This window comes from Rhea pennata, chromosome 3 (genome assembly GCF_028389875.1).
Source record: "Rhea pennata isolate bPtePen1 chromosome 3, bPtePen1.pri, whole genome shotgun sequence".
In the NCBI taxonomy this organism is placed as follows: domain Eukaryota; kingdom Metazoa; phylum Chordata; class Aves; order Rheiformes; family Rheidae; genus Rhea; species Rhea pennata.
Window position 1 is genome coordinate 48,720,989 of NC_084665.1, and position 19,815 is coordinate 48,740,803.

The window sequence follows — 19,815 nt, forward strand, 5'->3', positions numbered from 1 at the left end:
CAAAAAGAACTAATTTGGGAATTTATATTAAGTAAGGCACAGAAGATGTATGAAACTTCTGTATAAAGCTATCACATGCCTACTAATAGGCATCTACAATATGATTATGCTCTCAGAGCTAGAAAAACATCAAAAATTGTCCCTGGTCTTTGCTAATAGCAGTCTAAGAAAACAAACCATTTACTAAAATATGGTCCACATTGTGAGAAATGTCTGTGAACTATTTCAATAAGGATCTGCATGGAAATTAAGGTCTCACTTCTAAGGCAGAAGCAGAGCATTTTGTGATCTTACTATGATTTGTACTTGTCCCTTTTACAGAAGTAAACACCTGAGCTGGCTTGCATGTTTGGTTTCTGCATCTCAGTACTTCACGAGATGGCCTGCTGTGCTGGAAAGGCTTTGCTAACATTTAAAATACTTCCATGTTACTGTTTCAGTTCAGACCAGGAGCACATCTTTGAAGTGAATTTCCCAGTCAACTCTACTACTATGCTTTGGTTCATATTGTGGGTTGGCTTTTGAGCCCAGATTCTTTTCAGATTCTTTTCAGATGAAAATAAACCAGATCCCACCTAATGAACGACTCCAACCACTAAAGGGTTTTAAGTCATAGGACTAGACAAGACAGTCTGAAAGAACTCTTCCTATCCCTCAAAACACTAAAATTTTCTTGTGTTCCACATTAGTTGCTAAAGTAGACAGCCTTTGCCTCCACTTCACTAAGAGGCATTTTTGATAGCAGTAAGTTGCTCTGAGAGGATTATTCTTAAAAAAAAAAAAAAAAAAAGATGACAGACGTGCCCAACAAAATGCACATAACTTATGTCAAATCCAATTATGGTCGCTGATAAATACTGTATTTAAATGTTATAAAAACAAACAGGCCAGACTAAAAACTCCTTCCCCTGGTGAAAGTTACGTCGGGAAGAAGCAGTTGCTTCCAACAAAATTGCTTTAGTGAGTAACTGCTCACCAAAGAGACTAAGAGATTTGTAGATAGAGTTTTCTCTAGAAACAAAATATTTCAAAGTACAAGACAGAAAAATAAGAAAGATAACTACTGAAAATCCTTTTTGCATAGGTAATTATAACGTGTTTTCAGTTACCAAAATATAAAGAGACTAATGGTGAAATGAACATTGTACTAATAAACTCTAACACACACTCTGTAGCATCACTTCAGAAAAAGCTTATTCTCGAGTTTATTTTAGTTAATATAGCTTTTCAAAGAGGATAGATCTATCTTCAAAGACACACGTTCACAGAAAAATTGTGCGAGTTGTTTAGCACTGCTACTTGGCAAGGTCTCTAGCCAGATGGGTTTGCTAATGACTCTTGCAAGGTGTTTAAATCGGATTTTAGTGGAACACATGACTGCCATGTTTAATTACTCTAAATTAATATAGCTTAATGGACATTATTTGGTACTTAAGAGTCAGAGTTTTTGATTGAAAGTACAAAGACAAAACCATCTTTTTCATTTGGAAAAAATGATACCAAAGCTTTGATTCTCTGCTTATTTATAAACCTTCCTAAGAGAAGTCATTCAAAATAATTATTATAGCAGAGGCAGACATGTGCTCCGACTTACAAAAATGTTTCTAATCAACATATAGTAACAATGGATACAGACTATTATTTTTATCAGCTGAATATATATTTGAAATATTTCAAGATTTTCTTCAGCTTTGCCTGAATGCATTCTGCTACTGAAAGGAAATTGAGATTTGACCATGATCTTTAACTATTTTTTCCTCAAGAAGCATAACTTCAAAGATGCTCATTAACTTCATTTTGTAAAAACTATACTTTTTGGCATAGATTTTATGCACACTACTATATATGAAACTGTAGCAAAATAAAAGGAATATAAAATAGTCTAAAATATTATCAATCTGCTTTCACATCTCACAGATGCTAATGCTGTGATGAAATCTTTGATTGCAGACACAAGTGAATGGCAAGCCATTTGCTGTTATGATTAATTGCAAATAATAAGAGAAAATCTTACACCTTTTGAAAATCTTCAGGACATATTTTGGGTAAAGCAGTTTTTCTCCTAGGTAACTAACTAGTTGATGCCTGTGAACACTCAAGATAGCTTTATAGGTCGAGGGACAACAGCTATCTCCTCAGCTGCAGGGCAGGACACACCAGAGAGCTCAGCTCTGATAACACGAACAAGGGACCATGGGAGCTTTCGAGGGCTGGACTCTCTCCGGACTGAAAAGCCAGTTAACAGGGATTCCAGGTGAATGTGATGCTCACAGTGGACTGAGCAGAAACCTGAGCTAGTTGTGACGGCATTGGATGTAGACAATACAAGATAGAGTAATTTTCCGATTTAAAATTTTTGAACATTTATTAAAAAAGCAAGATGTATGTTCATTTCAAATTAAACAGTTAAAAATGTTAAAGCATACAAACAAATCAAGTGTGTACTAGCAGCATCCAGTTGTTAGATTTTTCTAGAACTCCTCAGTACAGTCTTGGCAAGCTAAAAATATTACAACTTGCAACCAACTGACCTCACCATAGTGCAGATAAAACAAACTTTATAAAATTAACAATTTAAGGTTAAATAAGCTTAAATAAAGGTGTTAAATACAAGACACTTGATCAAAGCTTCTGTACAAAGATAAACAAATTTGGCATTGTACAATTGATTGGCTGGCTCACATCATACATGATTTTAATAGTTAAGCAGTATAACTGTTTTAGCTGAACATCAACTATACAAAAGTAACTGAAGTTGGGAGCGGGCTAACCCCTGTGAGCCATTTACAAGGCATATGCATCTTTAGAAAATCAGAACGCTGTTTATATTCAGGCACCATTTGTTCCTGCAAATAAATAATCTCTAATGTATCTGCATCCAAACTAGTGTTAAACACATCAGTGCTAACATTTTATAAACACAGCTTTGTGACTATTCACTATACCTCCATTCTTATTGCTATGACAATGTGGACTGTGGAAATAAAACTACTGTACATACAAAAAATAGAGCACCTTTTAAACATTAAAGTATATGTCTGGTTATTCTTTTTATCTTACAATACTGAAGCCCAAGCTAATGTAAATTGCTTTAACATCTTCACCAATGAACCTGAAATGTAGGAACTAAAACCCCAAATATTCCTTTTCAGGCAAGCCCCAGCCAGAGTATCTTCTAAAAATGTCTAAAATGACACCAATAATTTTTACATTCATCTTCACACAAACAAACATCTGCTATTCTCTGCTTTCTTCATATGAATTTAAAGATAGATTACCACAGTTCTCTCTCCTGTTCAAATGAATAAAGCTGGACAGAGAATGTAGCAGAAACATCTAAAATGGATTGTGAACACAGTGAAATTATTACCCCGCTAATTCAAAAATACAGCTCTTACACTGTTAAAGTAAGGATTTTCAAAGGGCCCAAACATTAGGATTTTTTGTCTATCGTATTGAAAAACCATTCTGTAAATTTCCTCAGTTGAGCAGCTGCTGTTTGAGATTCCTCTTGAAGCCTCATGTTATCTTGTCTCAGGTGCTGTACCTCTGCTTGGAGAACTGCTTTGTCCTGTTTTTCCTGGTTAATAAAAGGTAAGTTGAATCAAGTGAGTAGCCATGATGACAACTTTTAGTTTTGTTGCTAATATTTCTCTGCAAGTCATACAGCTATATTTGTTGAGCTCCCTAATCCATCGTGACAGCTACTAACTGTAATATGAATTCCAAAATGTGCTCAAATGTTGTTTTGAAGAGAAAATATTGCAGGCTAAAAAGAAAACCAGGTTCTACTTCAATACAAGAATTCTAGAAGTTCATTTAACAAAGCACTGAAACAGTAAGAAGCTCTCGGTATCACAAATGAGAGGACAAGTCACAGGGATTTGATTTCAAATATATATTAAGAAAGAAGTACAGCTGGTTTCAGAAATTTCCCTTACATGATCATTTTCTTAACAAAAGCGGTCTCTTCTGAGGCACAAGTCAAGTCATTGTTAAATGATCAAGATCACAGAATGGTTGAGGTTCAAAGGGACCTCTGGAGATCATCTAGTCCAACCTCTCTACCTCTAGTTGCCCCAGATGGTTTTTGAGTATCTCCAAGGAAGGACACTACACAGTCTCTCTGGCAACCTCTTCCAGTGCTCAGTCATCCTCACAGTAAAGAAATTTTTCCTCATGATCAGACAGAATTTCCTGTTTCACTTTGTGCCCATTGCCTCTCATCCTATTGCTGGGCACTGCTGAAAAGAGTCTGGCCAAATCCTTCCCACACCCTCCCTTCAGGTACTTCTACACATTGATAAGATCCCCCCCTTCAGTCTTCTCTTCCCCAGGCTAAAGAGGTCCAGCTCTCACAGCCGTTCCTCATAGGGCAGGTGCTCCAGTCCTCTAATTATCTTCACAGACCTACACCAGACTCTCCCCAGTAGCTCCATGTCTCCCTTGTACTGGGAAGCCTAGAACTGCACACAGTACTCGAGATGAGGCCTTACCAGGGCTGAGTAGAGGGGCAGGATCACCTCCCGCAGCCTGCTAATAATGATCTTCCCAATGCACCCCAGGATACCACTGGCTTTCTTGGCCACAAGGGCACATTGCTGGCTCGTGGTCAATTTGTCATCCACCAGCACTCCCAGGTCCTTCTATGCAGAGCTGCTCTCCAGAAGGTCAGTCCCCAACCTGCAACTGGTGCATGACTCTAGGTGCAGGACTCTGCACTTGCCCTTGTTGAACCTCATGAGGTTCCTCTCTGCCCAGCTCTCCAGCCTGTCCAGGTCTCTCTGAATGGCAGCACAGCCCTCAGGTGTATCAGCCACTCCTCCCAGCTTGGGATCATCAGCAAACTTGCTGAGGAGGCACTCTGTCCCCTCATCCAGGTCATTGATCACAAGGCAACACAGATGATAAATCTGGTATTAACTACTTAGCAATAGTGCCTGTGTGCATATTCCTACCCATTGTTAAATCCAAGATATCATAAATGAAATGGAGATAAAGTACCTCATATCCACTCCGGGAGATGACTGTATATGGGATAGCTATTCTGGAGTAGTTAATGACCTGTGAATTTGTTAGCCTTGCAGTAACTTGTTTACATAACCATTTCCAAAGAACTTTCTGCACCTCACTGTACTGATCAACTGTTGATCTTTACAATTCATTGATCATCCTTATGTTATCTAGTTTAACTGATGCATTTTTTTCATGCCTTTGATGAACTCTGCATAAAAATTTAGATATTAAAACTGGAGAATAACAATGCTGGTAACAATTTTTTACCTTTCTCAGGTCAGTTTGTAGCTGCCGGAGGATCACTTCTAGCTGGTTTACTTTTCCAGTCAGAGTAGTAGGAGCATGTTCCCTGTAAAGTAAGCGACTACCTTACTCTGGGTTAGTTAAAAATATTTACTCCTTCCCCATGTTTTGCAGAATAATACTTGTAGTGACAGCAAGGGAAACAAAGCAGTTTAGGGATAGCTGGGAAAATACAGATGAAAACAGAAACAGTGGCCAGCTATTACTGAAGCATAAACCATTGCTGCAATACCCAAAATACGACACTGCCTCTTATGCTACTCAGGGAAAAATTAAGATTATTTTTAAGGAAGAAATTTTTTAGGAATTATTTGCACATACTTTCACAGAGCAAGCCAAACCCACTGCTAAATGGTGTGCTCAGTGCATTTGTTAACAAGCTGCTTTCTGATAAGCACTGTACTAATCTGAAGCAAGCTGCAGCAGCAGTTATGGTAAATCAAAAGAGCTGTTGGAGTTCTTTTGTCTAGTCTACAGTTGTGCCATTTCCAGTAAAAGATGAACCTATGACTTTATGAAGACAAATATTTTGTTTAAAGGTCAAAACACATGAAATATTGCCACAGGTTAATCAAATACATGACTGAAGGAAAATGCTGAGAGGAGCTTCTCTTTCTGTATGACAATGAGCACTCTGGGAGAGGGTTTCATATATATTATAGATGAAATTAGACATACTGTGAATTTTGTCTAGAAGAGAGAATATGTAGTTATACACAAAGCTGAATCTGCTGCTTCATGCAAATGTGCAAACTGGACAGATTTACTAATGTTAAAAGTGGAACATCTTTAGCAGCCTTTTGCAATCCTTACTGCTCACTAGTTGGTGTAAAGATGTGGTCTTAGAAGACATTAAAAGAAATGTGCTTTACCATGTAAGTAACTTAAGTTGTGTAAAATTGGCTCAAATTAAAATGTGATTGTCTAACAAGCATGAAGACTAAAAACTTTATTTTCCCTCCACTTCCTTTTCTTCCAAACTTGCAGTTGAAAAGCAAAACTAATCAGAGAAGTGTTTTTCTTTTATGGTGTACTAATGGATAGATTCTGCTGTTGAATATCTATTTTAAAAAGAAGTATACTCCACAAAGAAGAGAAGAGAGGAGAGAAAAAAAAAGAAGAAAAAGAAGAAAAGAGTATATAATCTAATTCTCTCCTAGAGCACTGGGTGTGAGGAATTAGGACAGTTATGACACTAAAGTCTTTTCAGCCTTCAGTTACAAGTTTTCTTGATTCATTTTTCTCTATATAAGCAGAAAATTATGGATTTGCAAGTAGCAATTTTTCCTTGAACGTGAATACATATTCACGTTTTTCCTCTTGAACAGTGGCAAGAGTTAGGTAGAAACATCTGTTGCATGGTCTGAGACATTTGCTACAGATAAGGTTATTGCATACTGCAGAGTTATAGCTCCTGTCTTCACTTCTATTCAGATGAAAACAGAAAAAAGCACAATACAAACTATTGTATAGGAGGAGTACAATGAGAAATTCAACTCTGAGATGCAGTAGGATCAATCCAAAGTGACCTTTCAAAATTCTAATACCTAATTGTACTCTGCATTGGAGCAGAGTGACAATTTTTAAAGAGAACACTTTTTCTGGCTATACTGCGAAATTCCTAAATGGAACTGTTCTGACTCTGGCTGCAAGAGATGACATTTTCCAGAAGCAATTTAAAGACATGTTCAGTCAAGGCAACTAGTCTGTCAACAAATAATAGTGAAATATGTACACAGACAATTTGCATCATGCTTTTGGAGATAAAACCCTACAACTCATTTTTATAGAGAGTTTCTAGAAAAAGTTTCCTGGTATGGTCATGCAGAGGTTAAAAACATTTACAGGATATGTGGTTGTTATGGTACATCAGGATTCAAGGAGATGTGTTTGTCTAGTGATTCATGATCTAATTCTGATTTCTTCATGATGTAGCTTCTTGAGCTGCCTGCCTTAAAATAAAGTTTTAGGGTTTTTATTCTTATGGTAACATAAGACAGACTAATTGTCTTTTTTGAAACTAACAAGCTTGGCAATCCCTGTGGATAAAGCCTATCAGCTGATGAGCCATAAAAGTCAAGAATGATTTTCATACAGTAGTAGTTAGACCAAAATAATTCTATTCAATGTTCTATTTTCTTGACAGTTCTTCAGGTCTTATAGATATTGCGCTGACTTCTGAACAGTTTCAATCAAATTCTAGACTTTCCATGGTCAAAGGTCATGCAATAAACTATACTATTACATGAAAAGACCATATTCACTACTACCCTGCAAGTGTCAAATCTGATGTCAGGGTAATTTCAACATTCCAGTGTGTTGATCTTACATAAGTATTTCTCTTTCTAATTTTCATTACATAGAAAACAAGGAAAACCAGAGATTATTATGTAGTACATGTAATTTTAAAACCTGAACATTTTCACAGCAGTAGTGCTTTTCTTCCTTTCCCCCTTTTTTCATGTTATTGACATGTTGACTCTCTCCTCCCATTTGATTTTTTTGTCTGCCCATATTACCTATCTTTCCCAGTTTTGTCTCTCCATTTCCTTTCCTGTCCATCCCTTTTCTGGGAGGAAGAGAGCATTTAATTTAGGGGGAAAACTTAGCCCATCTACTTTTTGCTGTTCTGAGAGTAGGATTTGCCATCTTCCACCTGCAATGGGAGCCTCTCTCCTACAGCTGTTTTTCCTGTACCACCTCTACCACAAGAAACAAGAGGGAAAGAGAACCTGCACCATCATGCAGCATGCAAAATTAAGAGAAAACATTTTTTTCTATTTTTTAAGAAATTTGCTCTAATTATGACATACCCAGTAGCCTCAAGGAAATCTTTTCCATCTGTAGGACTCTCATCCAATGGCAACTCTTGTGCTCCCTCCAAATCCTGAGCTTGCTGTATATCATTCAGGGTGCAAAAAGATGCTACTCTCCGATCTATATTAAAAAAAAAAGAAGAAAAAAGAAGTAAGGATATGTGCAAATACAGACATATGTACCAAAGGAAAGCCTATATTATAAGTTGCTTTCCAGGCACAATTAGAGAAAGGGATGTAGGTTTCTACATCACAGCTTTGAAGATAATCGGCAGATATAAAGTATATTCCAGTTAGTTGGTTTCCCAACATCTGTATCCAAAGGCAACCTCACAGTCCATTGTTTTGCATGTATCAGCAGGGTAAAACAGATTTGTTTGGACCAGGTAATGCTGATTTAAAGAGTAATTTGGTCTTGATCAAATCCATAGAAAATCTTTTGAGAATTCAGGGCCACAACCAAAAACACTAACAATTCAGCTATAAAGATTGCATTTTCCATGGATTCAAAACCATCAGATTCCTTAGAAATCCGCACTGTTTAGTTTGTATTGTTTTACTGTCTCAAGCATTTGCAGAACCTGCTGGTAATCTGCATACTTGAAAAACAATAAATTAACGCTGCTCTTATCAATTGAGTATTTGTCGTATTTTACTACAACATACCATTCTCTATGTTGATTTCACTGGAACATAGTCTAACAAGCACAAATATAATTACCTATGGATGTACAGTGCAGTTGCCAAAATACACCAATCACCACATAATAAACTATGCCATGCATATCATCATTGCACAGAACAGGAATAAATGATGCATTCACTATGATAAATTTTCTTCTATGAACAACCCATATTCTGTGAAGATTGATTTAACTGATTTCTGTCAGCAAAATCCATGCCTATAGGTTTGTATATATTCTGGCCACAACATGCCTGCCTTGCCCTTTCTCCCCTCGCTCTGCCACCCCACAGGCCCAAAGCTTGCATTACCATGCAAACGTGCAAACATAGCAAATATTAAAGAAAGTTTACAAAAGGTAAAAGTCATCAATCCCAGATCATCACCTAGAAACGGCGTGTAATGACAGAGCGGCCCAAGTTCTTCATCTGAGTCAAAACCTGGAATAAGATTTAGAATGTTCCTATAAACAAGACAGACCAACCCCACTGCAGTAGCTGGGGCCTTACGTTAAGCTCACATGATGGAACACTCCCAGGGCAGCTCATGCTCGTTCTCACCGTTCACCTTTCAAAGCCATTTTTACACAACACCAGCATTACAGTAAAGCATGAGCTTTCATGCCCTGTGTTTCCTATATTAATACCCGGTGTTGTAACATAGAGCATGACAAGTTAGCACAACACACAAAAAGACAACCCTCCAGATTCTTAGCAGCCCCCCCCCCCAAAAAAGTGAATGCAAGTCAGATCATCTTAACAAGGAAGAACATTTTGTTTTAAAGATTTTATCAAATAAAAATAAGATAATAAATCACTAAAGAGCTGCTTAGAGGGATTTTAAAATGATCACTTTTAAGAATTAGCAAAGGCTGACTACACATTATACAATAAAGCTAAGTTGCATGCCATTTTTCTCCATTTTTAAAGATCATGAGTGATTTCTCCTAGGTTTATCCCTATTTCTGACCAGTGGCAGATCTCAAAAAAATATGAATATGACTTTTTCATATGTGTTGACAATAAAGCAAGAATATAATTTTAAACTCATAATCAATAACAAAACTTTCAGAACTGAAACATCTTAGTTTGTAGAGTTTTAAATAGTACAAATAAGCTAAAACTAATTTCCCTACTCAAATGCAGTTTGTAGGTCTGAAACAAGACTGTATAAACAATCAGGCTGACAAAGGCATGGCGTATAATTTTCATGCCTAATTACCTGTTTCACTTTTATATTTTGTTCACATTTTCATTACAATGTCATACATTTCATACTTCTTTTCTTATGACTTCTCTTATGGACAATCGTATAACTCAAGCATTCACTTTTTATTTTCTGCCTAATTACTAGAAAATTCCAACTGCACATCATTTAAAAAAAGATAGCATATAGAGTAGGAAATTTACTATTGAACTCTTTCTCTAATTTCATAGTATAACTTTAAAATATTTTTCTAGTATTCTGTTCTTTATAAAATATAAACTGTATTCTCATATTCATCAGGTGAGGAACACTGATGATCAGGCGAGGGCACTAGTTGGTCTCCTCTACTATAACAAGCAAGAGCCTCCTATCATATAACATGCTGTATACATTTTTGTGATGTTCCTCCAAGGATAGTTACTTAATTTTCAACAGCCACGCCAGTGTCATATCTCAACAAGTTTGTAACACAATAAACTGCTTTAATAACTAACATATCAACAAGATTCTTGAGTAGCAAAAACTTATGCCTTTGCCTAGTTTTTAATGTTACAGAAAACAGAAAAGTGAGCAACCAAATAGGACTTTTCCTAACCATGTAATTGAAAGACACTAATTATATCAAGTCCCACCGATCTCCCTATAAATATTCATGTTTAACAATAGTTTCACCAATTTATCATTTCTGTCAGAACTTTTTTTTTTTTTTTTTTTTTTTTTAAATCTAAACTGTGGTTAAATTTGACCTTGTGCTCCCATGAGCAAAATCTTCCTTATAGATTTTGGTTTTATTTGTTTTTAAATGTAATGGGCTTCATGTTCTACACATGAAAGTGAAATCAAAGCTACCTTCATTAACAGTTGGGTTTTTTAAAGAAATTAAGTCTGTTTCCAACTATGATATTACAGATGTAAGTTCTGTTCTCTCCAACCTATGAGGATACCATCTTTTCAAGTGATAAGTGCAAATTAAGCAGAAGAAAATGCATATAATTTCAGATCTCTAATTTTTTATCTAGAACATCCTTGTCAAGCCACAGGTAGGAGCCATGCATAAAAACTGTCTGAGAAAATATTTTAGTGTTTTTATCAAAAGCTTAAGCAACAGATGACTTGTGAAAGACACAAAGATGAAACAAAATATGTCTCACTTGAAAAGTAATAGAATTGTACAGTTGTAGCCACTCAGAATTTGAACCTGGATTTGCATTGTTTCAGTCTACTAATAGAAGGCAAAAAATCCTCCAAGCAATTTTCAGGTAATGGAGAGCGGAAAATGCTAAAATCAATATGGTTTATGAAGAATCCCTCTTGTTATCAAGGCAAAGCCTACCCACAAGCATATACTGACATATGCATGGAAGCAAAGAGGAGTTACATATACGCATTTGAAATGACCAAATGTTATCTAAATATTTTCAATTTTTATTTTTCTAGAAGTTTAACATACTAAGTTGGTTAAAATAATTCTCTTTTGTTGAATGCTTCACTTCTTCCTCATTATGTTTTCTCAAGCATTATTCGCATTATGCTTTGCGGATTTTAAATGGAAATGTTAAAATAATATTAATTATAGTAGCACAGATGTTCCTGCAAAGATAAATCAGAATTAGGAAATGCTGCATTTTGATTGGCATGACTAGTAGACAATCATAAAAATAACCTGGAAAAAAAAATCAGTGGTTGAAACCACCTATTTTAATGAATTAAATTAGGGACATCAGAGGGACTATCTTAGGCTGTTTATCCTCATAGTATGATTTACAAAATACTTAAATTTTTTAAGCAGGTTATAACCACTTTAAAATCATACAAATAGTACTGAGATCTATTTACAATAACAACATATTTGTTTGTGCCAATCCTCTTTTCCTAGAATGACAGAAACAGCTACAGACATCTAGAAAGGCTTCTCCCTTTCCCACCTCAAATTTTCTACATGATCCAAAATTAGCTATCAGCTTTAACACAACACATACGTTCAAAACCTGTCTTTCTTTCCTAAGCTCAAAAGCTGGGAGAAGGATAATACAAAAAGAGAATTAAACATTGTCTCCTTCTCCCTTACTCTTTTCTGAGATTTCTTTGTTCTTCCTTCTTTCATTTGGCTCTCCAATTTATTCCAATTTATTCTTTACTCAGTTCAGCACACTGTGTTGTTTTCGCTCTGTTTCTTTAACTTCTTTTGCCCCTGAAATCCTGCCTTTCCTCTTTTGCTGTGCAATCACACCCACTTCTCTACCTATTCTTTACTGTTTGCCTCAGGAAGGGATATAAAGGTATCTGCACACTGAACTAGTGTGTCAGCTGCTCCCTGAGCACCCTCGCTCCAAAATAAAGGAACTGGAAGTAGCCTACCCATGTGCACAAGAAATTGAAGGGTATTGCTTGCTGTTGACTGTTTGAATGATAAAGATGATCTCTGTTGTGTAAATCCCCAGGCTGCAGTGGAAGGCTGTGCCAAAACTTAAACAACATTGCACAGGGCTCCAGCTTATGCACACTGATCCTCGGCAGAAACAGCTCAGGCACAAAACCTTACTCACGCAGCTTCTGGAGCTTGTGGAGCAAACTCGTGCACAGTTGTCTATTGCCCTGCGAAGACCTGTCTTACGAATAATAAAGGATTTTCAGGAAACGTTTGAAGTTAACATTCAGCTCCCCACAAAAGTTCTTGGAAGCAAAAGCATTTAAAGTTAAATCCTCACAATGTGAAAAGCAGCACTCTCATTGTACTTTTAATGTAAAAAACTCATCACAATTTCTTGCACTTTTTCTGAGCCATTAATTCCACCCTTGTGGACCACAGTTTAGAAACTTGTTCTACATAAGACCAAGGCTTCAGTAGGATGCAAGTCAATACTAAGGAATAAACAATTTTCCCAACAGTCCAGTTGGGGAAAAAATAGCTAAAAATGAGACCCCTTCTTGTTTCATCTGTGAACAAATTTTTAGACCAGATGATGGTTGCAAAAATCTTGCTACTGTATTTGATTCTTAATTAATTGACTCTAATATTACAAACCTCTAAAAAAAGGCTATATATCTAATATTCACCTGAGTACAATAGTATATAATATTAACCTGAGTACGACTACATTTTAGGAGAGAAGGAAGAAGACAGTGAAGTTTGGATTTTGAACTGATAAAAATGTTCAGGTTGCCTATATACAGACTGGAAAGACTGTGAGGCGAAAATCTTGGCTTTAGAATCAGATTGGTAATTCTAATGAGTTGAAATTAACAAAAGACTTAAAAAGAAATTTTGTGTCTGGTTCCAGCACAGAGCACAACATTTAAATATCAGTTTGATAAAGCCAAACTAGAGATAAATTCTAACATTAATTCATTAGCTCAGTATTAAGTCCTATCCATTTTCTGATTCTTTTTAATCAAAGCGATTTTTTATTTGAAGATTTTTTTCAGATGGTCCAATATAAAATGTGATCACATTTCCATTCAGTTTATTAGAAAGATAGAAGTAGTTCTATATTCATAAGTACACAATCTTTAGAATCAGTCACTCTTTTTCACATTGACAGAATGTAGATCAGTATTTCCAAGCTATTTTTAAATATCAACTTCAAGTGACTCCTCAGTTTTAAAATAATTGGGTATGAATTGGCAGAATTGTTTCCTTGTGTATTTTAATGTTGTCCTTTAAAAGTAAACATAAGCCATATTCCCTCTCCGTGAACTTTTCATGATATGTCAATCAGTTATTCTTATTTAAATGACTAACTGTGAGACACAGTACACAAAGATGAACAAGGGTGTAAAAAAAAAAAATCTATTCTTAATCATAAGATTCAAATTGGAGTACTATTTGGTCAAAATATTTTATAAATTATCTAACAAATGTCTCCACTGAAGAGTCCTAAACAGAAAAGAATTCTATTCCTGCATATAAAACTACTGTATTGTTTACTCTTCAAATTCTTCCAAGAGTTCAAAAAAACCCAAACCCACTAGCACTGTTTCTGTCTTGTGACTCAGGTTGTCAGTTCTTTGTTTTTAGTTACAAATATATCTGAGATATTTGCAATTAAAACCTAACAAGTAAATACTGCCTCCCTAAAATAGGGCACTGTATTTAGTTATGTTTTTCTACATCTCTGTCATAAATTCAAATGGTAATTACATTCACATAACACTTCCAAAGTAAAATTCTTCAAACTGATTAAATAAAGGCTACTTTTACTCTAATTCCAATATGAAAAAGTAAAAACAAAGAAAATGTACTAAAGTCTTTTTTAAAAAAAACTTCTTGAAAAGACGGGCATAACTAGTGCAGAATAAGAGCTTTTAGATAACCGAACTCACATTTTTTATATATAGTAGTTAAAAATATTCTTCATGTACAAAGTTACAAAGTCTGTCTTGTACGGATCCAAATCTATTTTTAGCTGTTTAAGAGGCCAATACCAAATATCAGAATTTTCCCTGAGCAATTAAGCATACAAACACATGGGAACAGTTGTCAGACTCTCAGTTTTACAATACTTCCTACCAGCTACATGCTCAACAGACATATTTAAGTACCAGTGAATGGAGATTAACGAATAAAGTTAACCAGTTTAAGAAACAATACAGTACTTGGCTAATTATTCATCATTTTTTTTTGAAATGTTAATATTGACATTCAAATTAGTATGGTAAGATGATCTGAACAGCTTTTTATCAAGTTAAAATTTAATCACTTCATACTTAGAAAAGAACTCAGAACAGAAACCTGATTACCATGGTTGCTTCTAGTTGAAAAAACCACAAGAACATCTCATCCCTAACTCCACCACCAGTTTTCTTCATATAGGTAATACCTGCATCTTAAACAACCATGTGATTGTGATACCAAGTTCCCTTTGACTTCTCAGATCTTCACTAATGAGAGTAATACCAGTTAACAAATAGCATAGATTTTAGGACAGCATAGTGACCCAACCAAAACATCTCACAGAAACAGCGAAACACTTATATCCATATAAACCTTCAAAAAAACATCCACCCCCCTCATTTTACAAATTCAATATGTGTATGTAAGTTTAGCTGTCAGAAACCTGAATGAAGTTTCCTCTTTGGTTAGCCCAGTTTTATATTTAATAATGTAATCTTGGTCTTGCACCTGAAATTCTACTACTGGAAAATACAGCATATATTTTTGGTGTTTTTTGAGAGCTTACGATGAAAACTGAGAAAGACAGTAACACCATTTGGACAACACATTCGAAGTTTATAAATACAACACAATAAACCCAGAGAAGTGCTACTCTCAATCTCATTTTAAGCATCTAACTTAGGGACACTCAAAGCACCTGATTTTTCCAATTGATTATAGAGGGAACTTAGGCTCCTAAGTGGATGAATTGCAGCTAAGATACTAAAAGTATCAATCCAAATTGTTAGTGACAGTCTTCTGCATTAAAAACTGATACTGCCAAAAGAACTAAAGGGCTACGGAGGCAAACACTGAATTTTGATAATTCAAACTATGGCTATACAATGTATAAAAAAGAAACGTTTCTGTATGGAACAGTGATTTTTATTCAAGTTTTCCTGTTACCTTCAAACGCTCGTGCAGCATCTACCAGGTGGGACCAGTCTAGCCCTGTGGCAGTGTCTGGCAGGGGCATCAGGCCAGGATCATTGAATTTGACTTTATCAGATAAGGACCCATCTGAGAACCAGAATTCATCTAAACAATAAACACAATAATTAGTCTTCCTATAACAGTGATGTACAATCCATTTTGAAACTATTCTAATGAACTGTTAGAATTTATAAGCAAAGCACGCTTATCCTCATTTTCTTTGTTTCCATCTTTTCCTGCTCAATACTCAATCTGAGTGGAACAATTGTTAAACTTAGGGCAGGATAAGATGGGGAGCATTTTTAAAGATCTTTTTGTGCCACTTTACATATGATATGTTCTTTGCATTTTTCTGTGAATGCTGTGTGAATAGGCAGCATCCATTCTTAAAGTATACCATACTAAACCTAAGCACTGAGCAAAAAAATTGCTAGATATACAAAATCATATTTTTAAAAAGGCTGTGAAACAACACCTGAGATTTACATGCAGAATTTTATATTGAAAGACATTTTAGTTCCAGAAGAAATTTCAAAAATATCACCTAGTCTTAATATCTTTTTAAGTTCCAGCCTATACTCAAAACTCACTTTCACATTGAAGATACTACTCTATCCAGTTTAATATTTGTAGCTGTACATCCAAGGATGTAAGATTTGTATACTGATCTCTAAAATCCAGCGAGCTATGACTCATAGTATACTAAAGATACTGTGTACATTTTGATTAATGTACGATATTTAAAGAAAATTTAAACATGGTTATGGAGTCTTTTAGAAAGATACCATGCATACACATCTTAGCAGAAGAGAAGATTATTTTTATAACCACCTTAAATATTTTTTTTTACATTTTCCTTTTCTAGATATACCAATCTTTACTTGGATAAATGTGAACACAGTAAAATGAATACAGCTGAGTAAATACATAGATGTTTTAAAAACCAAATCTAAATAGTATTTGTTTTAGATTTTTTTGGTTTTTTGACACAAAGTATTTAATCAAACTTCATCTTAACCATAAAGTTTGTGATATGATATTGTACTTTATTAAATACCATAGTCAGGAAAAAATGTAATTCTGCTTCAGATATATCTGCTTGAATTAAGTAAGAGAGATCAAAATAGTAAATTTTTCTTCAATATTTCAGAGATACAGGACCCTGTATCTTCCTTCCAGTTATTCTAGAGATCCAGATTATAATATGTATGAAGAATGTTTCTTCCAGCAAACACCACCAAATAAAATCAACGCACACATACAAGTGGAAGATGCACTATATTGTAAGAAAATGGCATGTTGTCATTGTCCTGATGCCACTGAAGAAGAATAGCAAAGTCTATCTGAATTAAAGTTTGCATACCTAAAAATCCAATAGCCTGTTATAACACATTCTATTGCACACAGCAATGATTAGAACAAATCACATTCTTTCTACAAAGTTTTTATCAGAAACAAGACAGTAAAGAAGGTTTGCAATCCTTTGTCAAAAATTGGGAGTCTCACAAATCAAAACCAATGCAGAAGAGGTAGAAATCCTGCATACTGTGGAATTTGCATTCTACAACTTATGTGCAAGATGTAGTATTGTTATGTTACAAACAGAAGTGTATCTCTTTCTCAATAGCCACTTTTGATAGGCAAAAGCAGATCTTATATTAAATGAAAAATGCAGTATAAAAATATATCCTACTCATACCTGTGTACTAATATTTGATTTTCAGTTCCTAATAAACATAATTAAAACTTTATCTAAGGTCACCTTGAGATGAAAATACTTTGGAAGCTCAAGCACGGGGCGTTCCCTGAACTTTTCCATACAATCTGGGATTTGTAAGAACCTTATTTATGCAAGTATAAAGTTTTTATATAACCATGTCATGGAAAACAGATAGAATGCCTTATTTGAAAGCTGGCAAGCCAGCTTTTGGTTCTAGACCAGAAGGCAGGCCCTAAGGGAGAGCCCTTGCTTTTGTGTGATCAGCCTACAGATGTTGATTGTGAAACCTGTCAGGAAGATGTCTGTTCCCGGTACAATCCTGCTGGCTTTCCAAATTAGAGTGTAGGAGTGATATATTCACCAGTAGTCATCCTTCATTATGCATTGTCTTTGCAAAAACCTCAATTCATCTTAGGGTGGATCCTACCTGGCCCTGTATAAGCTTTGACAGAGCAAGTCAACTGCAAGAAAGCCCGCCAGAGTAGAAGATTTGAATTCTGATAGCTCTGAAAAGTGAAGCGCTCATGCTGATGTCTGAATTATAAGCTGGAATAACTGAACAGGCATCAGCATGCTACCATCAAATAAATCATTTTCAAGATCCAAATTGCGTCTTCTTAGACAACAGAAAAAAAAAAGAGATTCTCTAATGATACAGGCTTCTTTGTGCATTCAAATTTCAGAGAATTTTGTTTATATTTCAGGAATGCTCTGCGTAAGGGGAATTATTTCTATAGCACCATATTTGCATTTCCATCCTGCTGCTCTTACCTCTCTGTTGCCTCCACTTTTTCTTTGTATGACTGCTACATCAGCAGCTTGGAAGCTGCCTATTGTTTCCTTTCCAATTTGTGCAAAGGTGGCAAGTTATGCTTGAGCATCCACACCTCTGCATGGCCAGGAGGGTATGCCTAATCTCACAGGCCACTGTCCTCATTGCCCATGAGGCTGGTTTTGAAATAATACAAATATATGCTTTATTTACTTTGAAGAAACAAGATAAGTGTTATCTTTTAAAGATTATTTTCTGTATTCCCTTTTGGCACAAAATCATTGATTTTGTGTTTTCTGGTCCTTTCATTTATGCTACTCTCTGCCTGTACATAGGAATTTTCTTTTTTCTTTTTATTATTGTTACAGAAAAGTATCAAGCAATTTTAAGAGTGCTTATTTTCACCGAAATTATATAGTAAGCTCAGTTTCAAAGAGAGATGTCCTTAAATTGACTGTCATCAGTCCCACATACCTGTATATTCAAAGAGTAACTAGTTATATAGAAAGAAAAAAGATTCATCTGACTTAGTCTATGTCAGTTAGAAAACAAGTATTTTGCTTCAGCTGGAACTGCTACTTCTATGAAGAGATCTTAGGTCACGGGAAAAACAAATTCTTAGCTACTCCTCACTTGCTGCATTCGTAAACCAAATATAGTTTCCACTAGAAGAGTGGATTACACTCAAAAGATGCTGCATCTTAAGGAACATTTGAAGTCACATGCAGACATAACTCCCGTTGACCACCTCCTACTCTTCTCTCCTGCCATCAGCAATTCTATCTCTAAACTCCTTTCGAACAATAGCTCCTGCCCTTCCCTTCTTCAGTACTATCTAGAGTTGCCCAAAGTCTCCTTTCAAAGATGTGTAAATATGCTGGCCTGCTGAAAGACTTTCTCATGGAAATATGTTCATGTTACTGTTAGAATACTGGACACACGGCCCCAGTAACTACTTTTCTCTTTTGCTGTTCAAAATACTTTTATGTTCTGCTATGGTAGATTATTCATTGTGTGGGAGTTTGTCAAGTCAATGTATACATCCCTTTGGTTGTGTACATCATTTAATCAACAGCCTGCTCACTGACAAACTGACTTCCAGATCATTCAAATTGTACAACACTGACAAACAGTGATAATTTTTCAGTTTAATATTGCTGCATATCACTTAGACTGGTTTTGGGATGCAGCTAACCTGAGCAGTAAGCCAGTATTAGGACAGCCATTCATCTAGTAGCATAGTTTCAAGTAAATTGGCTGAACTTCTAACAGCCTTTCCATATAGCATGTATAATCTGAAACCTTGTAGATTTGCTAGTGCCTCATGGCAAAACATTCCCTTCATTATGACCCTCTTCGCTGCAAGTATCCTGCACCTTGCTTCTTCCTTCACAGCACTGCAATATCATACCAGGTTATCACTCACACTTAAGTGATTTCTCCTTCCCCCTTTGTGTTGTTTTTCATAATACCATGATGCCTGCAGTCTCAGTCAAACTGTCTCCATGTGTGTTCCTGGGTTTCCCTGGCTTGTGTCTGTGTACTCGTTCCGTACTGGTGGTTCTCCCTCTTTTCATTCTCTACCGTCTAGACCTGTCTATCAGACAGGGATAGATTTGTACCTGCAACAGTGTACGCTATGTTAGAATCACTCAACACAAACAGTGCTGTCTCAGTTAGAGTATCTTCAACATCCCCAAGGCAAGATTCCAG

At 35.7% G+C, this 19,815-nt stretch overlaps 1 protein-coding gene across 4 annotated transcripts in view; it reads right to left on the bottom strand.

Moving 5' to 3' along the window:
* Positions 1-2,346: 2,346 nt before the first annotated feature.
* The window catches only part of SIPA1L2 (signal induced proliferation associated 1 like 2), a 152,555-nt gene continuing 135,086 nt past the window's right edge, over positions 2,347-19,815 (bottom strand). For 2 of the 4 annotated variants that reach the window (XM_062572265.1, XM_062572264.1), the window contains exons 19-22: positions 15,584-15,715; positions 8,133-8,256; positions 5,284-5,365; positions 2,347-3,580 (exon numbers count right to left, since the gene is read on the bottom strand). In XM_062572265.1, coding sequence (XP_062428249.1) covers positions 3,434-3,580; positions 5,284-5,365; positions 8,133-8,256; positions 15,584-15,715 — 485 coding nt within the window. In that variant the 3' untranslated portion in view covers positions 2,347-3,433. Of the gene's footprint in view, positions 3,581-5,283; positions 5,366-8,132; positions 8,257-15,583; positions 15,716-19,650; positions 19,725-19,815 lie in introns of those variants that run through there. The other 2 variants (XM_062572266.1, XM_062572267.1) reach the window with 2 other exon arrangements.